General features: G+C 47.4%; 4 protein-coding genes across 4 annotated transcripts; 1 reads left to right on the forward strand and 3 right to left on the reverse strand.

Annotated features, from left to right (window-relative positions):
• N7469_002774 (uncharacterized protein) lies at positions 1–5,515 on the forward strand (the record flags this gene model as incomplete). The annotated part of the gene is made up of 7 exons (XM_056641694.1): positions 1–366; positions 540–588; positions 669–1,472; positions 1,531–1,619; positions 1,685–3,005; positions 3,061–4,348; positions 4,405–5,515. 7 exons carry the CDS (start codon positions 1–3, stop codon positions 5,513–5,515), a joined length of 5,028 nt encoding a protein of 1,675 aa, XP_056504188.1.
• Positions 5,516–5,978: 463 nt separating this feature from the next.
• N7469_002775 (1-aminocyclopropane-1-carboxylate deaminase/D-cysteine desulfhydrase) lies at positions 5,979–6,920 on the reverse strand (the record flags this gene model as incomplete). The annotated part of the gene is made up of 1 exon (XM_056641695.1): positions 5,979–6,920. One exon carries the CDS (start codon positions 6,918–6,920, stop codon positions 5,979–5,981), a length of 942 nt encoding a protein of 313 aa, XP_056504189.1.
• Positions 6,921–9,582: 2,662 nt separating this feature from the next.
• On the reverse strand, positions 9,583–11,107 carry N7469_002776 (uncharacterized protein; the record flags this gene model as incomplete). The annotated part of the gene is made up of 2 exons (XM_056641696.1): positions 9,583–10,925; positions 11,068–11,107. The coding sequence occupies 2 exons, from the start codon at positions 11,105–11,107 to the stop codon at positions 9,583–9,585; spliced, it is 1,383 nt and encodes a 460-aa protein (XP_056504190.1).
• A 467-nt stretch (positions 11,108–11,574) lies between these two features.
• On the reverse strand, positions 11,575–12,344 carry N7469_002777 (phosphoglycerate mutase-like protein; the record flags this gene model as incomplete). Its single annotated transcript, XM_056641697.1, has 3 exons — positions 11,575–11,807; positions 11,859–12,021; positions 12,075–12,344. 3 exons carry the CDS (start codon positions 12,342–12,344, stop codon positions 11,575–11,577), a joined length of 666 nt encoding a protein of 221 aa, XP_056504191.1.
• Between the last annotated feature and the right edge of the window lie 327 nt (positions 12,345–12,671).

The following is a 12,671-nucleotide window of genomic DNA, read 5'->3' on the forward strand; positions in this document are numbered from 1 at the left end:
ATGGTGGCTCCGGCCTCAACAGGAGCAAACGCGATGGCTGGCCAAACTTCTACAAGCCGCCAGCCCACCCGGTCTTCCAGCACGCACCCGTCGCATTCGCATAATGTTCCCTTGAGCGCTCGCAGGTCGGCGCCCCTCGATCTCTCGACTGTCGAGCGACGTGGACAGCCTAGCAACCCTCGAGAACCGTCGAAACGAGTCCGCCCTCATGGCATCCCCGAAGCCCCGACATTTCGTCCAACTGAAGAGGAATTCAAGGATCCTGTCGCTTATATCCAGAAGATTGCTCCGGAAGGCAAACGGTACGGGATTTGTAGAGTTATCCCGCCTGATAATTGGCAACCGTCTTTTGCGATCGATACAGAGGTATACTCCCCTCATCTTGTTCCTATGTTTTCTGTCTACTGGATTCGTCAAATCGGAAATCCCGATTCGATGAGGCATTGCCAATGCGTGCCAGCTCGCACTGTCCCTATTACAATCAGCATATCCCCCCTCAAAATAAGAGATTTGTACTAATTAGAATGATCTCGTTTTAGCGATTCCACTTCAAGACCCGTCGACAAGAACTGAACTCAGTTGAAGGAGGTATGATCCTGTGTTTAGCTAATAGGAATTCCGTATAGTCACTTGCAAGAAGGACCTGTCTAACCCGGACTCTTAACCAGGAAATCGCGCCAACATGAATTATGTCGATGGACTTGCCATGTTTCACAAGCAGCACGGCACGAATTATAGTCGTCTCCCAAGTGTAGACAAGCGCCCGCTGGATCTATACAAGCTGAAGAAGGCCGTGGAAATTCGTGGTGGCTTTGAATCCGTCTGTAAAACCAAAAAGTGGGCGGAGATTGGCCGTGACCTTGGCTATAGCGGCAAGATTATGTCCTCGCTTTCCACATCACTCAAGAACTCCTACCAGCGCTATCTACAGCCCTATGAAGAATTTCTTGCTCGAGCGAAGCCTGGCGTGCAACAGCAGCTTGAATTGGAACATGGCGGCCCATTCACCCCGTCACCACGCAATTCTCCCATGACCAAGAAACCCGCCATGGAAGAGAATGGCACTCCATCCAGGACCCGAGAAGCTTCACCTATCATGCGTCTAGGGACAGGCTCGAATACCCCAATGGAGAAACCTGCCGACCAACCCACCCCGTCTGTGGAGCCCACGCCCCCGCCTCCCCGTGCGGCTCCGGCTGGATTTACTCCAGTCAATACAGCCGCCAGTGGGTTCACTGCGGTCAATCACTCTCCGGCCTTCACCCCTGTCAACAATGCCCCTGCAATCAAGCGCGAGGGAGAGAATGGAGTGTCAACTCCTAAGAGCGTTGCAGAGCATCCAGCCCACTCAACCCCGATACCGAACGGACAAGGTGAACAGCAAATAAAGCGAGCTATCAGCCATGATAGTAGTTCACAGGCTGAGAACGGCGATGATCCCAATGGACGACGCAGTAAGCGCCTTAAGAAAGGTATGGTCATTCATCTGATGTCACATAGATTATTTCTGACTCTAGTCCCCTCTCTCAGATATGCCCACCATTGCTGGATCGCACATGTCTCTCTTGCGTCCTGCTCCGCCAAAGAACAAAAAGGATGGCCTGCAAAGCATCGGTGATGTAAGTTTATCTCCTCTGCCACGATATCAATTTTAGCTTACGGTACTAAATACGTCTCGAACTAGAAATGCGAATCTTGTGGAAAGTCAGACAACCCGTCCACTATCCTTGTTTGCGATGGTTGTGATCTCGGGTATCATACGGGATGCCTGGACCCTTCTACAGCCACATCCTCAGATCAAGACTGGCATTGTCCCAAATGCCTTGTTGGCACGGGCGAATTCGGGTTCGAAGATGGCGGCGTTTACTCGCTCAAGCAGTTCCAGGAAAAAGCCAACGAATTCAAGAAGAACTATTTCGCTGGCAAGATGCCATTCGATCCCGTCTTGAACACCCACCGCCGGGAAACCGAGGATGACGTGGAAGCTGAATTCTGGAAGCTGGTCGTGGACTTGCATGAAACTGTCGAGGTTGAGTACGGTGCAGACATCCACTCGACCACTCATGGCAGTGGATTTCCGACCATTGAACGTAATCCGCTTGATCCATACTCTTCTGACCCTTGGAATCTCAATGTGCTTCCCTTCTATGGCGATTCTCTCTTCCGTCACATCAAGTCAGACATCTCGGGCATGACTGTTCCCTGGGTCTATGTCGGCATGTGCTTCTCTACATTCTGCTGGCACAATGAGGACCACTACGCATACTCGGCGAACTATCAGCACTTCGGTGCGACTAAAACATGGTATGGTATTCCTGGGGCTGACGCAGAAGCCTTTGAGTCCGCTATGCGCGCAGCGGTCCCGGAATTGTTCGAAGGGCAGCCAGACCTCTTGTTCCAGCTCGTTACTTTAATGCCCCCTGATAAACTTCGCAAGGCCGGCGTGAACGTTTATGCTGTAGACCAACGGGCAGGCCAATTTGTTCTCACTTTCCCTCAGGCGTACCATGCAGGATTCAACCATGGCTTCAATTTCAACGAGGCAGTCAACTTTGCACCCGCAGACTGGGAGCCCTGGGGCGCCGCGGGCGTCGACCGTCTTCAATCCTTCCGCAGACATCCTTGCTTTTCTCACGATGAGTTGCTCTTCACAGCAGCTGCACGAGACACAACCATCACCACGGCCAAATGGCTCGCACCTGCACTAGAGAGATCTGTTAACCGTGAACTCAGTGACCGAGCGAACTTATTAGCCAACCACAGGAATACCACCGCTCACAACTGTACGGTGGGAACGACTGATACAACCACTAGCCAGTGCCCCCTCAAGCTCGTTGTCGAGGAAGAGGATGTCCCAGAAGACGATTATCAGTGCCAATACTGCAAAGCTTTTACTTACCTCACCCAGTTCCGCTGTCAGAAATCAGGCAAGACTGTTTGTCTTACACATATCTATGATTACGACTGCTGTGGTGACCCGTATCACCAGAAGTTATTTGGACAGGGTCACTATCTACGCTACCGTTTGAGCGACGAGGAACTTAAATCGACAGTTCAAAGGGTTCACGAGCGAGCGAATATCCCTAAGGCGTGGGGGGGAGAAGCTCGACAAGACCTTGGAGGATGAGCCGAAGCCTCAGCTGAAAGCTCTCCACAATTTGCTCAGTGAAGGTGAGAAAATCCCTTACCACCTACCTGGCCTCCAAGATCTTGCGGCCTTCGTCCAGCGTTGCGATAAATGGGTTGAAGAAGCGAACAACTACATTACCCGGAAGCAGCAAAACCGGAGAAAAAACGAAAAGGCGTGGCGTAGAGCCAGTACCAAGGCCGCGCAGCTGGACGATCGCGCCCCTGAAGTTCGCAGAGTGGAGAACATCTACGCCCTTCTGGCAGAAGCTGATAAACTTTCCTTCGACTGTCCACAGATGGCGGCCCTGGAAGAGAAGACTCGCGAAATCGAGAGATTCCGCCAGGACGTTAACGTCGCCCTCATGAACCCGCATACCCGATCGACCCAGGAAATTGAGGAACTTGTTGAAACTGGCCGAAATTTCAACGTGGAAATCCCGGAAGTCGCACATCTGGAGCAGAATCTCCGCCAACTAAAATGGACTGAGGAGTCTTCTCGCAAGCGGGAACAACGCCTTACCCTTGTGGAGTGCCAGGAGATACTCGCCGCCGGTGTGGCCTTAGGTATTTCGGAGGCTAATGAGCACTTGGTCCATTTCAAGTCACTTAGTCGACTTGGCGAAGCTTGGGAAGCCAAGGCCAAAGAGCTGATTTCTGTTGAAGCTGTACATTACCAACAGCTTGAGGCACTCTCCACACAAGCATCTCGCTTTCCTGTTGATCCGGAAACTCTTGCCGCCGTTGAGGCTACATTGACCAAGCAGCGGGAGGCTCAGAAAAGGATACAAACATTATATGAGAAGAGCAAGGATCCCGATCTGAGGAATCGTCCCAAGTACAAAGACGTTCGTGAACTCACCGAGTCCTTGGAGCAGCTAAACAGTCGACCAATCGGTGCAATTGACCTTGAACGTGAGCAAAAGCGTCATGAAGATTGGATGAGGAAAGGGAAGAAGTTATTCGGCAAAGCCAATGCCCCTTTGCACATATTAAGATCCCATATGGAGTATGTGGAAAAGCGTAATTCATACTGCTTTGATCTTGAGGACAGCTATCGACCACCAGTGGAGCCGTCTTCACGAGATAATACCCCGGACGGCTTGCTTGAGAACCCTAATCCCAATCCATGGGGTCCGAAGTCACGGAAGCGCGACGTGTTTTGTATTTGTCGACACTCCGAAGCTGGAATGATGATTGAATGTGAAGTTTGTCATGAATGGTAAGCTTGGGTCTACTTGTCAAATCAAGGGGACATGTGACTAACAATATTCACAGGTACCATGGTAAATGTCTCAAGATTGCTAGGGGCAAAGTCAAAGAGTTTGATAAATACACTTGTCCCATCTGTGATTGGCGACAAAAGATTCCTCGCGATGCAGCCCGCCCGAAGTTAGAGGACTTGCAGGACTGGCAAGCCGAAATTGCTACTCTCCCTTTCCAGCCAGACGAGGAAGATGTTTTGGATAACATCGTCGGCAAAGCGACTGCATTTCGGGATTTCTTGCATGGCTTCACCAATGCTGCGTGTACAACCACCGAGGAAGTGCCCACTTTGATTTTCTATTTGCGAAAGATTGAAGGTGCGGAAGTTCTGCTGGCCTACGAGACAAACTTCTTCCGTCAGGAGATTCATAAATGGGCACCAGTTGCTCCAGAACCACCACCGATTTTGGAGCAATCTTTATCCACTCGGAAGCCTCGTCCGACCAAGCAACAGAAAATTCTGGCTCAGTTCGGTGTCGACCGTCCTGAAGATCTCCCTGAGCACCTTCGTGCCAAGCACATGGCTGCAGCCAAACGGAAGTCTGTTGATGCCCAGACAAGCCGTCCTCCGTCATTGCAGCCAGCACCGGCCACGTCAAGCAACAACCCTCCTCCTAGTACTGGGCCAACTTTGACGCCAATGTCTGAGTCTAGCTCCGCGGCATATCCATTCTCTGCCAACTACTCTTTGCCTGCTAGTGACTCAACTCCTGCCTTTGCGCCCACCTCATCTGCATTCCCTCCCCACGCTGCGGGAGAATCACAATCTCCCTCCTTCCTCCCAAGATCTCCAACCCCTCAACAGAATATGGAACCTTCTCTCTTCAGTCCGCCAAGATTTGGCCCCGAACCTCAATTCGCCAGCAGTAGTCCTCGTCAAAATATGGATGACGTCTTTGCTGATTTGACCAACGAAGATAACGAGGCTGAAGTGGAGCCAATGGAAAATGTTCATACCAGCGAGGCGTTGGAAGCTCTTAATGCTAGCAATGGGAGCAGCCGGGCACCATCTCCAAATGACGAATCAATGCCCTCTGCAACCCCGGCTGAATTGGATGCAAAGGGTATCAATCCACCCCCTGCTGAAACGCCGACTATGGAACCGGCGTCGGAGCTTTTGTAATGGGGCCTCGAGGATAAGGTACCTACCTGCCTTTCTTGATTTCGCTGAAAGTTCCTACTGGCTTTTCATATCTGCTGTCTTCTCTTTGGTCCGATTTTCTTTTCTCTGTTCGATCACTACGTGGGTTTCTCATTATGTTTACAAAGGGTCTGCTACATGACTAGGGCAAGGCGAACGTCCATTGGGGTTTCTTTTCCAGCGTATTATTTTCTTTTCCTCTGTTCTGTTTTCTAATGCTGCTTTAATTTTTCCCACGCCACAATGGCTATGTTTTTGATGACCGAGGCAGTCTGCTTTTTCGACTTTTGCTGTTATCAGTCACCTTGTAATACTACCAGTACTAGTTGAATGCAGCCAATCATTAAGAAGAAGAAACTGGAAATAGGGGTATGATATTGACCACTCTTCTGACGTGTTGATTTAGACTTATGTATTTGACAAATTGCATATTTGCTATGTTCCTTCAGTTCACATCTGTGTATGCCCCTAATGCAGCTTGTCCTCCAGTATGGATGAAGAGTACATTGACCTCATCCAAGGAATGTAATCGTGCGTACTGTCGGATTTCATCCTCTTCAACCCACTGAAGCATCCCTCGAGCAACTTTAGCTGTATAAACAGGATCAAGCACGACAGCTTCCAGTCTCGCCATACGTTCCATCGCCCCTTTCGTTTCCCCATCCAAAACTCCATACCCAGACCCCACAAACCTATCTTCTAGCCTGACATCATCCATACTTACACTCTGATGCGGATCGATCCCCATAAGCGCACTAGCCCGTTGCGCAAATAATAACACCCGCTCTTCATGGTAAGACCGCGGTTTAGTCGGCGAGTTAAGTACACCGATTATATTCCTTTGAGGACGAATCCGACGATCTTCACTTTCGCGCATTATCTCCAGCATTCGAAACCCGGCAATTAGTCCACCAACTGTACTTCCACTCCCACAAGCAACGAAAATAAAATCAAATCGTCCAGTTCCACCAAGTCCCATCTCAACCTCTTGCTCTGCAACTTCGAACGCTGCCCTCGCATAACCCAGTCCACCGAGCGGATGTAAGCTTGCACCGCCGGGGATCCAGTATGGTACCTCGCCTTCAGCGCGTAGCTCTTCTAACACTGGAAAAGCGTCCGATGCTAGTGGGTGACCCTTTTCGAGAATTCGTACCTCTGCGCCGAGAAGTCGGTTGATTTGCACATTGCCTGTTCGAACGAACGTATTAGGATCTTGACTTGCAGCAAGACCACCTCCCGTCCCGCGAGAAAGAAGAACTAGGGCCTTAAGGCCTAATTTCCGGGCTAGCGCGGCGACTTGCACTGTGTGGTTACTTTGGATTGCACCTTCGGTGACTAGGATTGTTGCGGGGCCGATGAGGGGGGTTAAAGTCTGTATGTTTCTCATGATTGGCGTGTAATGGTGTTTTCGAAAGGACGTCTGGAACTATGTATTCGAGTTTGCGGTATTTGTTGCCTGCACAGGCGAGGGGTGCGGCTTGATCTTCTCGTTTGGCGAAGATAGAGATTTGGGGTTGTGGGGGACTTCGTGGGGTGAGTGTTGGAAGTGGGTGGATGGGTGATGGGTGGGTGTAAAGGATCTGATGCCGAGGGATTTGGCTGAAGATCTCTGGTAATTGAATGGATGTCTTGGACATTGGAGCTTCTTTTCTTTCTTTTTCTTTTGTTTCTTGTAGATGTCTTGCCTGTGATCAGTTGTGCAGGTTGATGCTGCTGTGTTGAGTGGATTTGGCTTGGGACAGTCTCAAGAACGGTTCAAGTAAACTATCATGAATAGGAAATCCCGGAGTACTGATTAGATACCGAGATGCTTCACAGTGCCAAATGGGTTGAAATGTTGAAGTTGTTTCCAGCTGCGAAACTGGGCGATTTACTTTCCTCATTGGGAGTAATTGATGCCTGGGTATCGAGGCGTCAATGACGCAATTACCGAGGGATATCAGTACTTACTGAAATCTCATGAAAATTGTTCAATCACGTCTATTATGGAAAATATCATAAAGGGAAATATTGTAAAAGTTAAGGTATTGGTTAATAAATTGAGGATTTATCTTGCAAGACCTGAACTTGGGGGTTGCTCAGAAGAATTATAGACTGCGAGCCAGTACTATCTATGTACACCAACTATCAAGTACTTTGTACTACTAAGCGGCAGACACCCATCTACTATTGATGATAATGCGAATTTTACCATTGAGAAGAGTAAAATTTGAAAAATTACGGCTAACCTGAGATGTAACACTTAATGGCAAAAACGGAACCTGCAATTCTCAATCGTCCTCTTTGCCTGAGAACCACCAGAGCCCGAAAACGCCAGTTCTATTCAGACTATGGAAGTTGTCTCTGTACTAGGGCCGTTGAGAGGCTCGTCTATGCTTTTGCCAGTCTGCTTTGCCTCTGTTCGAAACTCTCAGAATCGGTAGCGCCAAATTGTGTGGCTGATATATATGTCCATTTCAAGGACAACTCTGTTTGAACGTGCCGTCAAAACATCTTCAGATAGTACCGAGGACAAGAACTTACACAATAATGTACATTATTCCACCAAGGATATCAAAAGAACCTTCTGCCGCTGATTAAAGTCAATGTCCTGTCACGTCAAGTAAAGAAGGAAATGTTGTACCAAGTGCGAACAATGAAAATAATCCCCCAAGGATGTCTCTGCACAGAAAAGCCCAATCTGATATCCAATGAGTCTATTGATAAGTTAATGAGAAGTGAGCAGATAATTACTGAATCCGACGACCCTCCCGTTTCGCTTCCAGAACTCGAAATAAACAGGGAGCAAGCCAGCTTCGAGCATGATTGCCGCGACAATGCCAACCAGAAGGTCAGGCCAGGTGATTCCTTTTTGATATGGTATCTACGCCTGTATTTCAGTCAATCAATTCCCCAAATATGTCTTTGCGATCCATACCCTCAAAGTTAGGATAAGGAGTGCCTCGAGCCCTCCTAGCAAAGCAAGCATACCGCAGCAGATCATTGTTGCTTTCATCGGGGATAGTTACTACTAATGTGCCAGCCTGATGCCGCTAGACATAGCAGAGTTTGTTCATTCAAGAATACTCACCGGTCGTAATATAATATCTGTGCCCAGATGATAGTTGAAGAAAAACCCAACATCTGGGGTTGAATTTGCAAAGAAAGATTGACTTTCTATCAAGAGATTTTCTTCACTACAATAGAAGTCTTCCTCCCATCTTAGTTGCCTGTAAAATAAGATAGATACCCATCGGAACGGCACCTGCGTAGAGACGTCAGTCAGCGTGGAAGTGCCAGCCCAGGTTAAATTGATAATGACATACATCCTGCCCACAGAAACCCCATAGCCGCCGGCAACCCTTCAGTCTTCTTACGTCTCCAGTTATACCATATTTGAGGTATTAATTGAACACACCAAAAGACTGTTCCGATTGTTCCTAGAACTGTCGCTGTGTGGTTGTTCTCTTGGCCCATTTCGGCTCACTTTCACTAGCAGGAAAGTGAAACTAGGAGAGACGACGACTTCAAGAGTATTCAAGCAATAGAGGAGAGACTACCATGATATTGTGCGATCAGTAATCTAATACAATACAAGCCTCACGAAATTCGCTAAATAATACGATCTTCTTAGACTTACCAGATTCTGTAAAGCGGGTCTACCCTGCGTATCATGGAGATGTGGAGACGAGAGTGGCGTATAGCTTAGCCCAAAGAAGGCAGGTCGGGTGAGACTGTTTTTGGGGAGTATTTCAAGTGTGAGTTATCCCAGCAGGTGTTCGTATATTAGTGCAGTTGGCTTTGCTTGTTTGTCAATGCTGTGCTTCGACTACTTCAACGAGAAGTACTAGTTACTGTCAACTACAGCCGGCATCTTGCGATTCTATATCATAAACTATATAGAAATATGTACCGACACAGCACTAGTGTATTGGTCTGGAGCTTAAAGGCGGGTAATCATCATGCTCACGGAAGAGCATTGAATTTTGCAAATGATGTGGTAGTAGTATTTGAATAGTGACATTACGCATCCTGGATGCTATGGATTTCCAACGCTTCCAAAGTCTTCTCTATAGAATCAACATGTTATTTCCAGGACTTTTTCTCATAAACTGAATCCAAGTAACAGAATCTGTAATATCGGCAGACCAATACTGTTGTAGAAAAGACAACACCTTTTTTCGATCGAGATCACCACTGATTTTCATCACAGATTCCATTTCCACTGATACCATGTGTTGAATGATCTTGTCGTCTCTACTTTCTGTGCCCAAGATAAATAAGGGCCAAGTAAGATCATGCGCAAAACCTCTTTTGTCCGATAATTGATTCAAGTGTTCCACAATCGAGACACGAGAAACATGGATATAATCCTCGGCAAATGGATCATCAGAGATTGCGCGATGTGTATACATCTGAATGGCGTGATAAAATATGAAGATCAGATGTTGAAAGTCCTGATGACCTCTGCCATTCCAGAAATAAAATTGCTCACTGAACGATATCATAGAGTCTTTTGCCATCTCAACTCTGTGAAGGATCTCCCTAATTTGATGGGCCGTGATGGGAATCTTCTGATCATGCTTAACTCTTTCGAGCTTAGTGACTAACTGAATTTCACGAACAAACTCCCCGAAGATAGCATCGTCACCCGTGATTTGAAGGCCGCCTTTCGGTGGTGGCTCATTGGTAGTGTCGAATATTGTGAGATCTGCAAAGACACTGGAATAGTAGTGCTCATAGAGCAGGAACTTATCAATTTCACTTAGTGGAGTGACCGCAGAGAAAGATTGCTCAAACCACTGATGTATGACCCGGGCTCCTTGTAAATGCATTCTCCATTTCACAGCCTCGGCGCCCAGGAGCTCAACGTTGTAAAGAATAAGGGTAGAGGCCAAGGCAAACCGTGCTTCATTCAAGCGTTCATCACTTGGAGTCAGAAGATGAGTTTCTCTGATAGAGCTGATATGCTTTACGAGTAAAGATAAAGCTTTGTTTCGAAACCTAAGGGATGCCAGCTGTAGGTCAAGTCGTCGTTGATCATTATCTCCGTATCTGCGAGCAAGATCTTCGGATGACAATGAAAGGATGGTATCAAAAATAGTTGGACATGACCACGCTAAAGGAATGATAACTTGACGCCAGGGATTTCTTGGGCCATCCACCCAAGCAAGCTTCCCCGCAACATTTTGTTCATAATGATGGACCAATTCAAGAGCCATAGAAGGAGCATGTGGGCCTAAGGGGATTAGATGGTTGGGTATACTTGTCTGAATTTCTTCATTCTGAGGGTGAGTGTGGTCTCTGGGGCCACCAGGAATGGCACTTTCAGATGCTCGAATTGGTAATTGCTGTCCAGCCAATCTGCCTCTGCTCGCAACACCCTGTCCCCATCGAAGAATGATTCCATAACCTGGGCATTTCAGCCCACGGGAACCACACTTCCTACATTCCGGTAAGGTCCGATCACATTGAATGCGTCTAGATCTGCATTTTGGACAGTCTGGTCGTGGTAAGCAAAGATCTTCAGTTTCAACGATCGAAGGCAATCTTACCTTTTTCTGCACTTGCAACTCCACGATGGTCTGTGGGCATATGATTGAGTTGGCCGCGAGTATTCTAGTAGTTCTTCCTGTCACAGACTTCGACATTGATCCAGTGAGGGGCAATCCGGCGGATAAGGATTGGAGTTGGGATCAAATCTTGCGTGAGGAGGGGCTATGACAGAAACCTGAATCACGGCGCGATACAAGCAATTAACATGCAGAAGATAAATACATAAAGACCGTGCGAAAGATCGGGTTCTGGCACTGTATCCGGGATTGTTTTGAGGAGAACTTCCGTCGTCGTAGCAAATTTCAAGGCACCGCCCGATCACGTGTATGATCTAGGGTTATTGTTATTGGCTCAGCTCATCTATGTTTTATATTGTATACAATTCTTGTTACTGAATTTATGTTATGAATTTACTAGTCGTTCGTAGTCTTTGAAGGCAATTGAGTAAGATATTGTGTTGTCTAAAAAGTTGAGATGGTGGGTGTTTATGATGTTGAATTCTCAACCTATTGAGTTGAATTAAGAGTGTACCCTTGATTTGCCCAGCTCTGCAGTGTAGTCCTACTCAGTTCCTTCTGGCAATCAGGTGCCAGTGGTGGGTTGAATACGCCGCGTCTGCTACGTGACTCCATTGTTTCTTGCATCGAAGCATTCTGCATGTTGTTGGATTTCTCAACCTCCAGATTAAATTCGTATATTCGACACTCAGCGTTAGCCCACCCAGTTCCTGAACGAGTTTCTGTAAGCATAGAAATCCTAATAATTGTACTGAAACATTCGAAAACCATACCTTGGTAAATATTACTATCTTCCCAGTCATTTGTCAAGACATGTAAGAAGCTCCCAGATGTGACGACGGCGATTTCCTTCTCCGGACGCATCCTCAACCAGCACCTAGCTTCCTGAACACGATCCCTAAGCTTGCTAAATATTGGCTCGTATTTGCCTGACTTCTTTCGTGTATATCAGCATCGGTAAGCCCACTCGGCTTGATATGGGGTCCTACCTTTACAATCCAATTTTCGCCCACTAAGCTTAAGTCCACTGGCAGTTTACTCCCCTCAACTTCGGCTTGTAGATCCTTTGAAGGGCTCCCTATATCACACCGAAAATCCGTTGTCTCCTGCAATAAGGGAAGCGCGATAATATCTCTTCCGTGGTCATCTGGCAAGAAAGTCCTAAATGTCTCTATAGCGGTGTATATCGCGCGGCGCATTGGCGAAGCAACAATCAAATGAATATTTGCTTCAATTGGAAAGTTCTCAGCTAGTTGCATACATTGTTATTTTCCTTTCTCAGTAAGAAGAGGATCGGCAAGATTTCAGTATGCAGGACCGAGGTTATGATAACCCTGTTCCTAGTCAGAAACCTGCAATCCTCCCATCATTTTAGGGGAATCAGACCTGCGCATGTCGAATGGGATGGACCCTTGGGGGGGGGGCGGCATTTTAGGCTTCAAATATATCTATTGAAAGATAGGTGGTAAGGCAATTTATAGTGAGAAATGACTGAATTCCATCTAATATCACTTGAAATGCATGGCAGGTGAGACATATAAACGACCTAGTCAAACCTGAATTGCCAACGCACTCCAAGGTAAACT

Source organism: Penicillium citrinum, assembly GCF_028827155.1.
Source record: "Penicillium citrinum strain IBT 23319 chromosome Unknown utg000002l:1.0-3833315.0:1.0-3834789.0, whole genome shotgun sequence".
Taxonomy (NCBI): Eukaryota; Fungi; Ascomycota; class Eurotiomycetes; order Eurotiales; family Aspergillaceae; genus Penicillium; species Penicillium citrinum.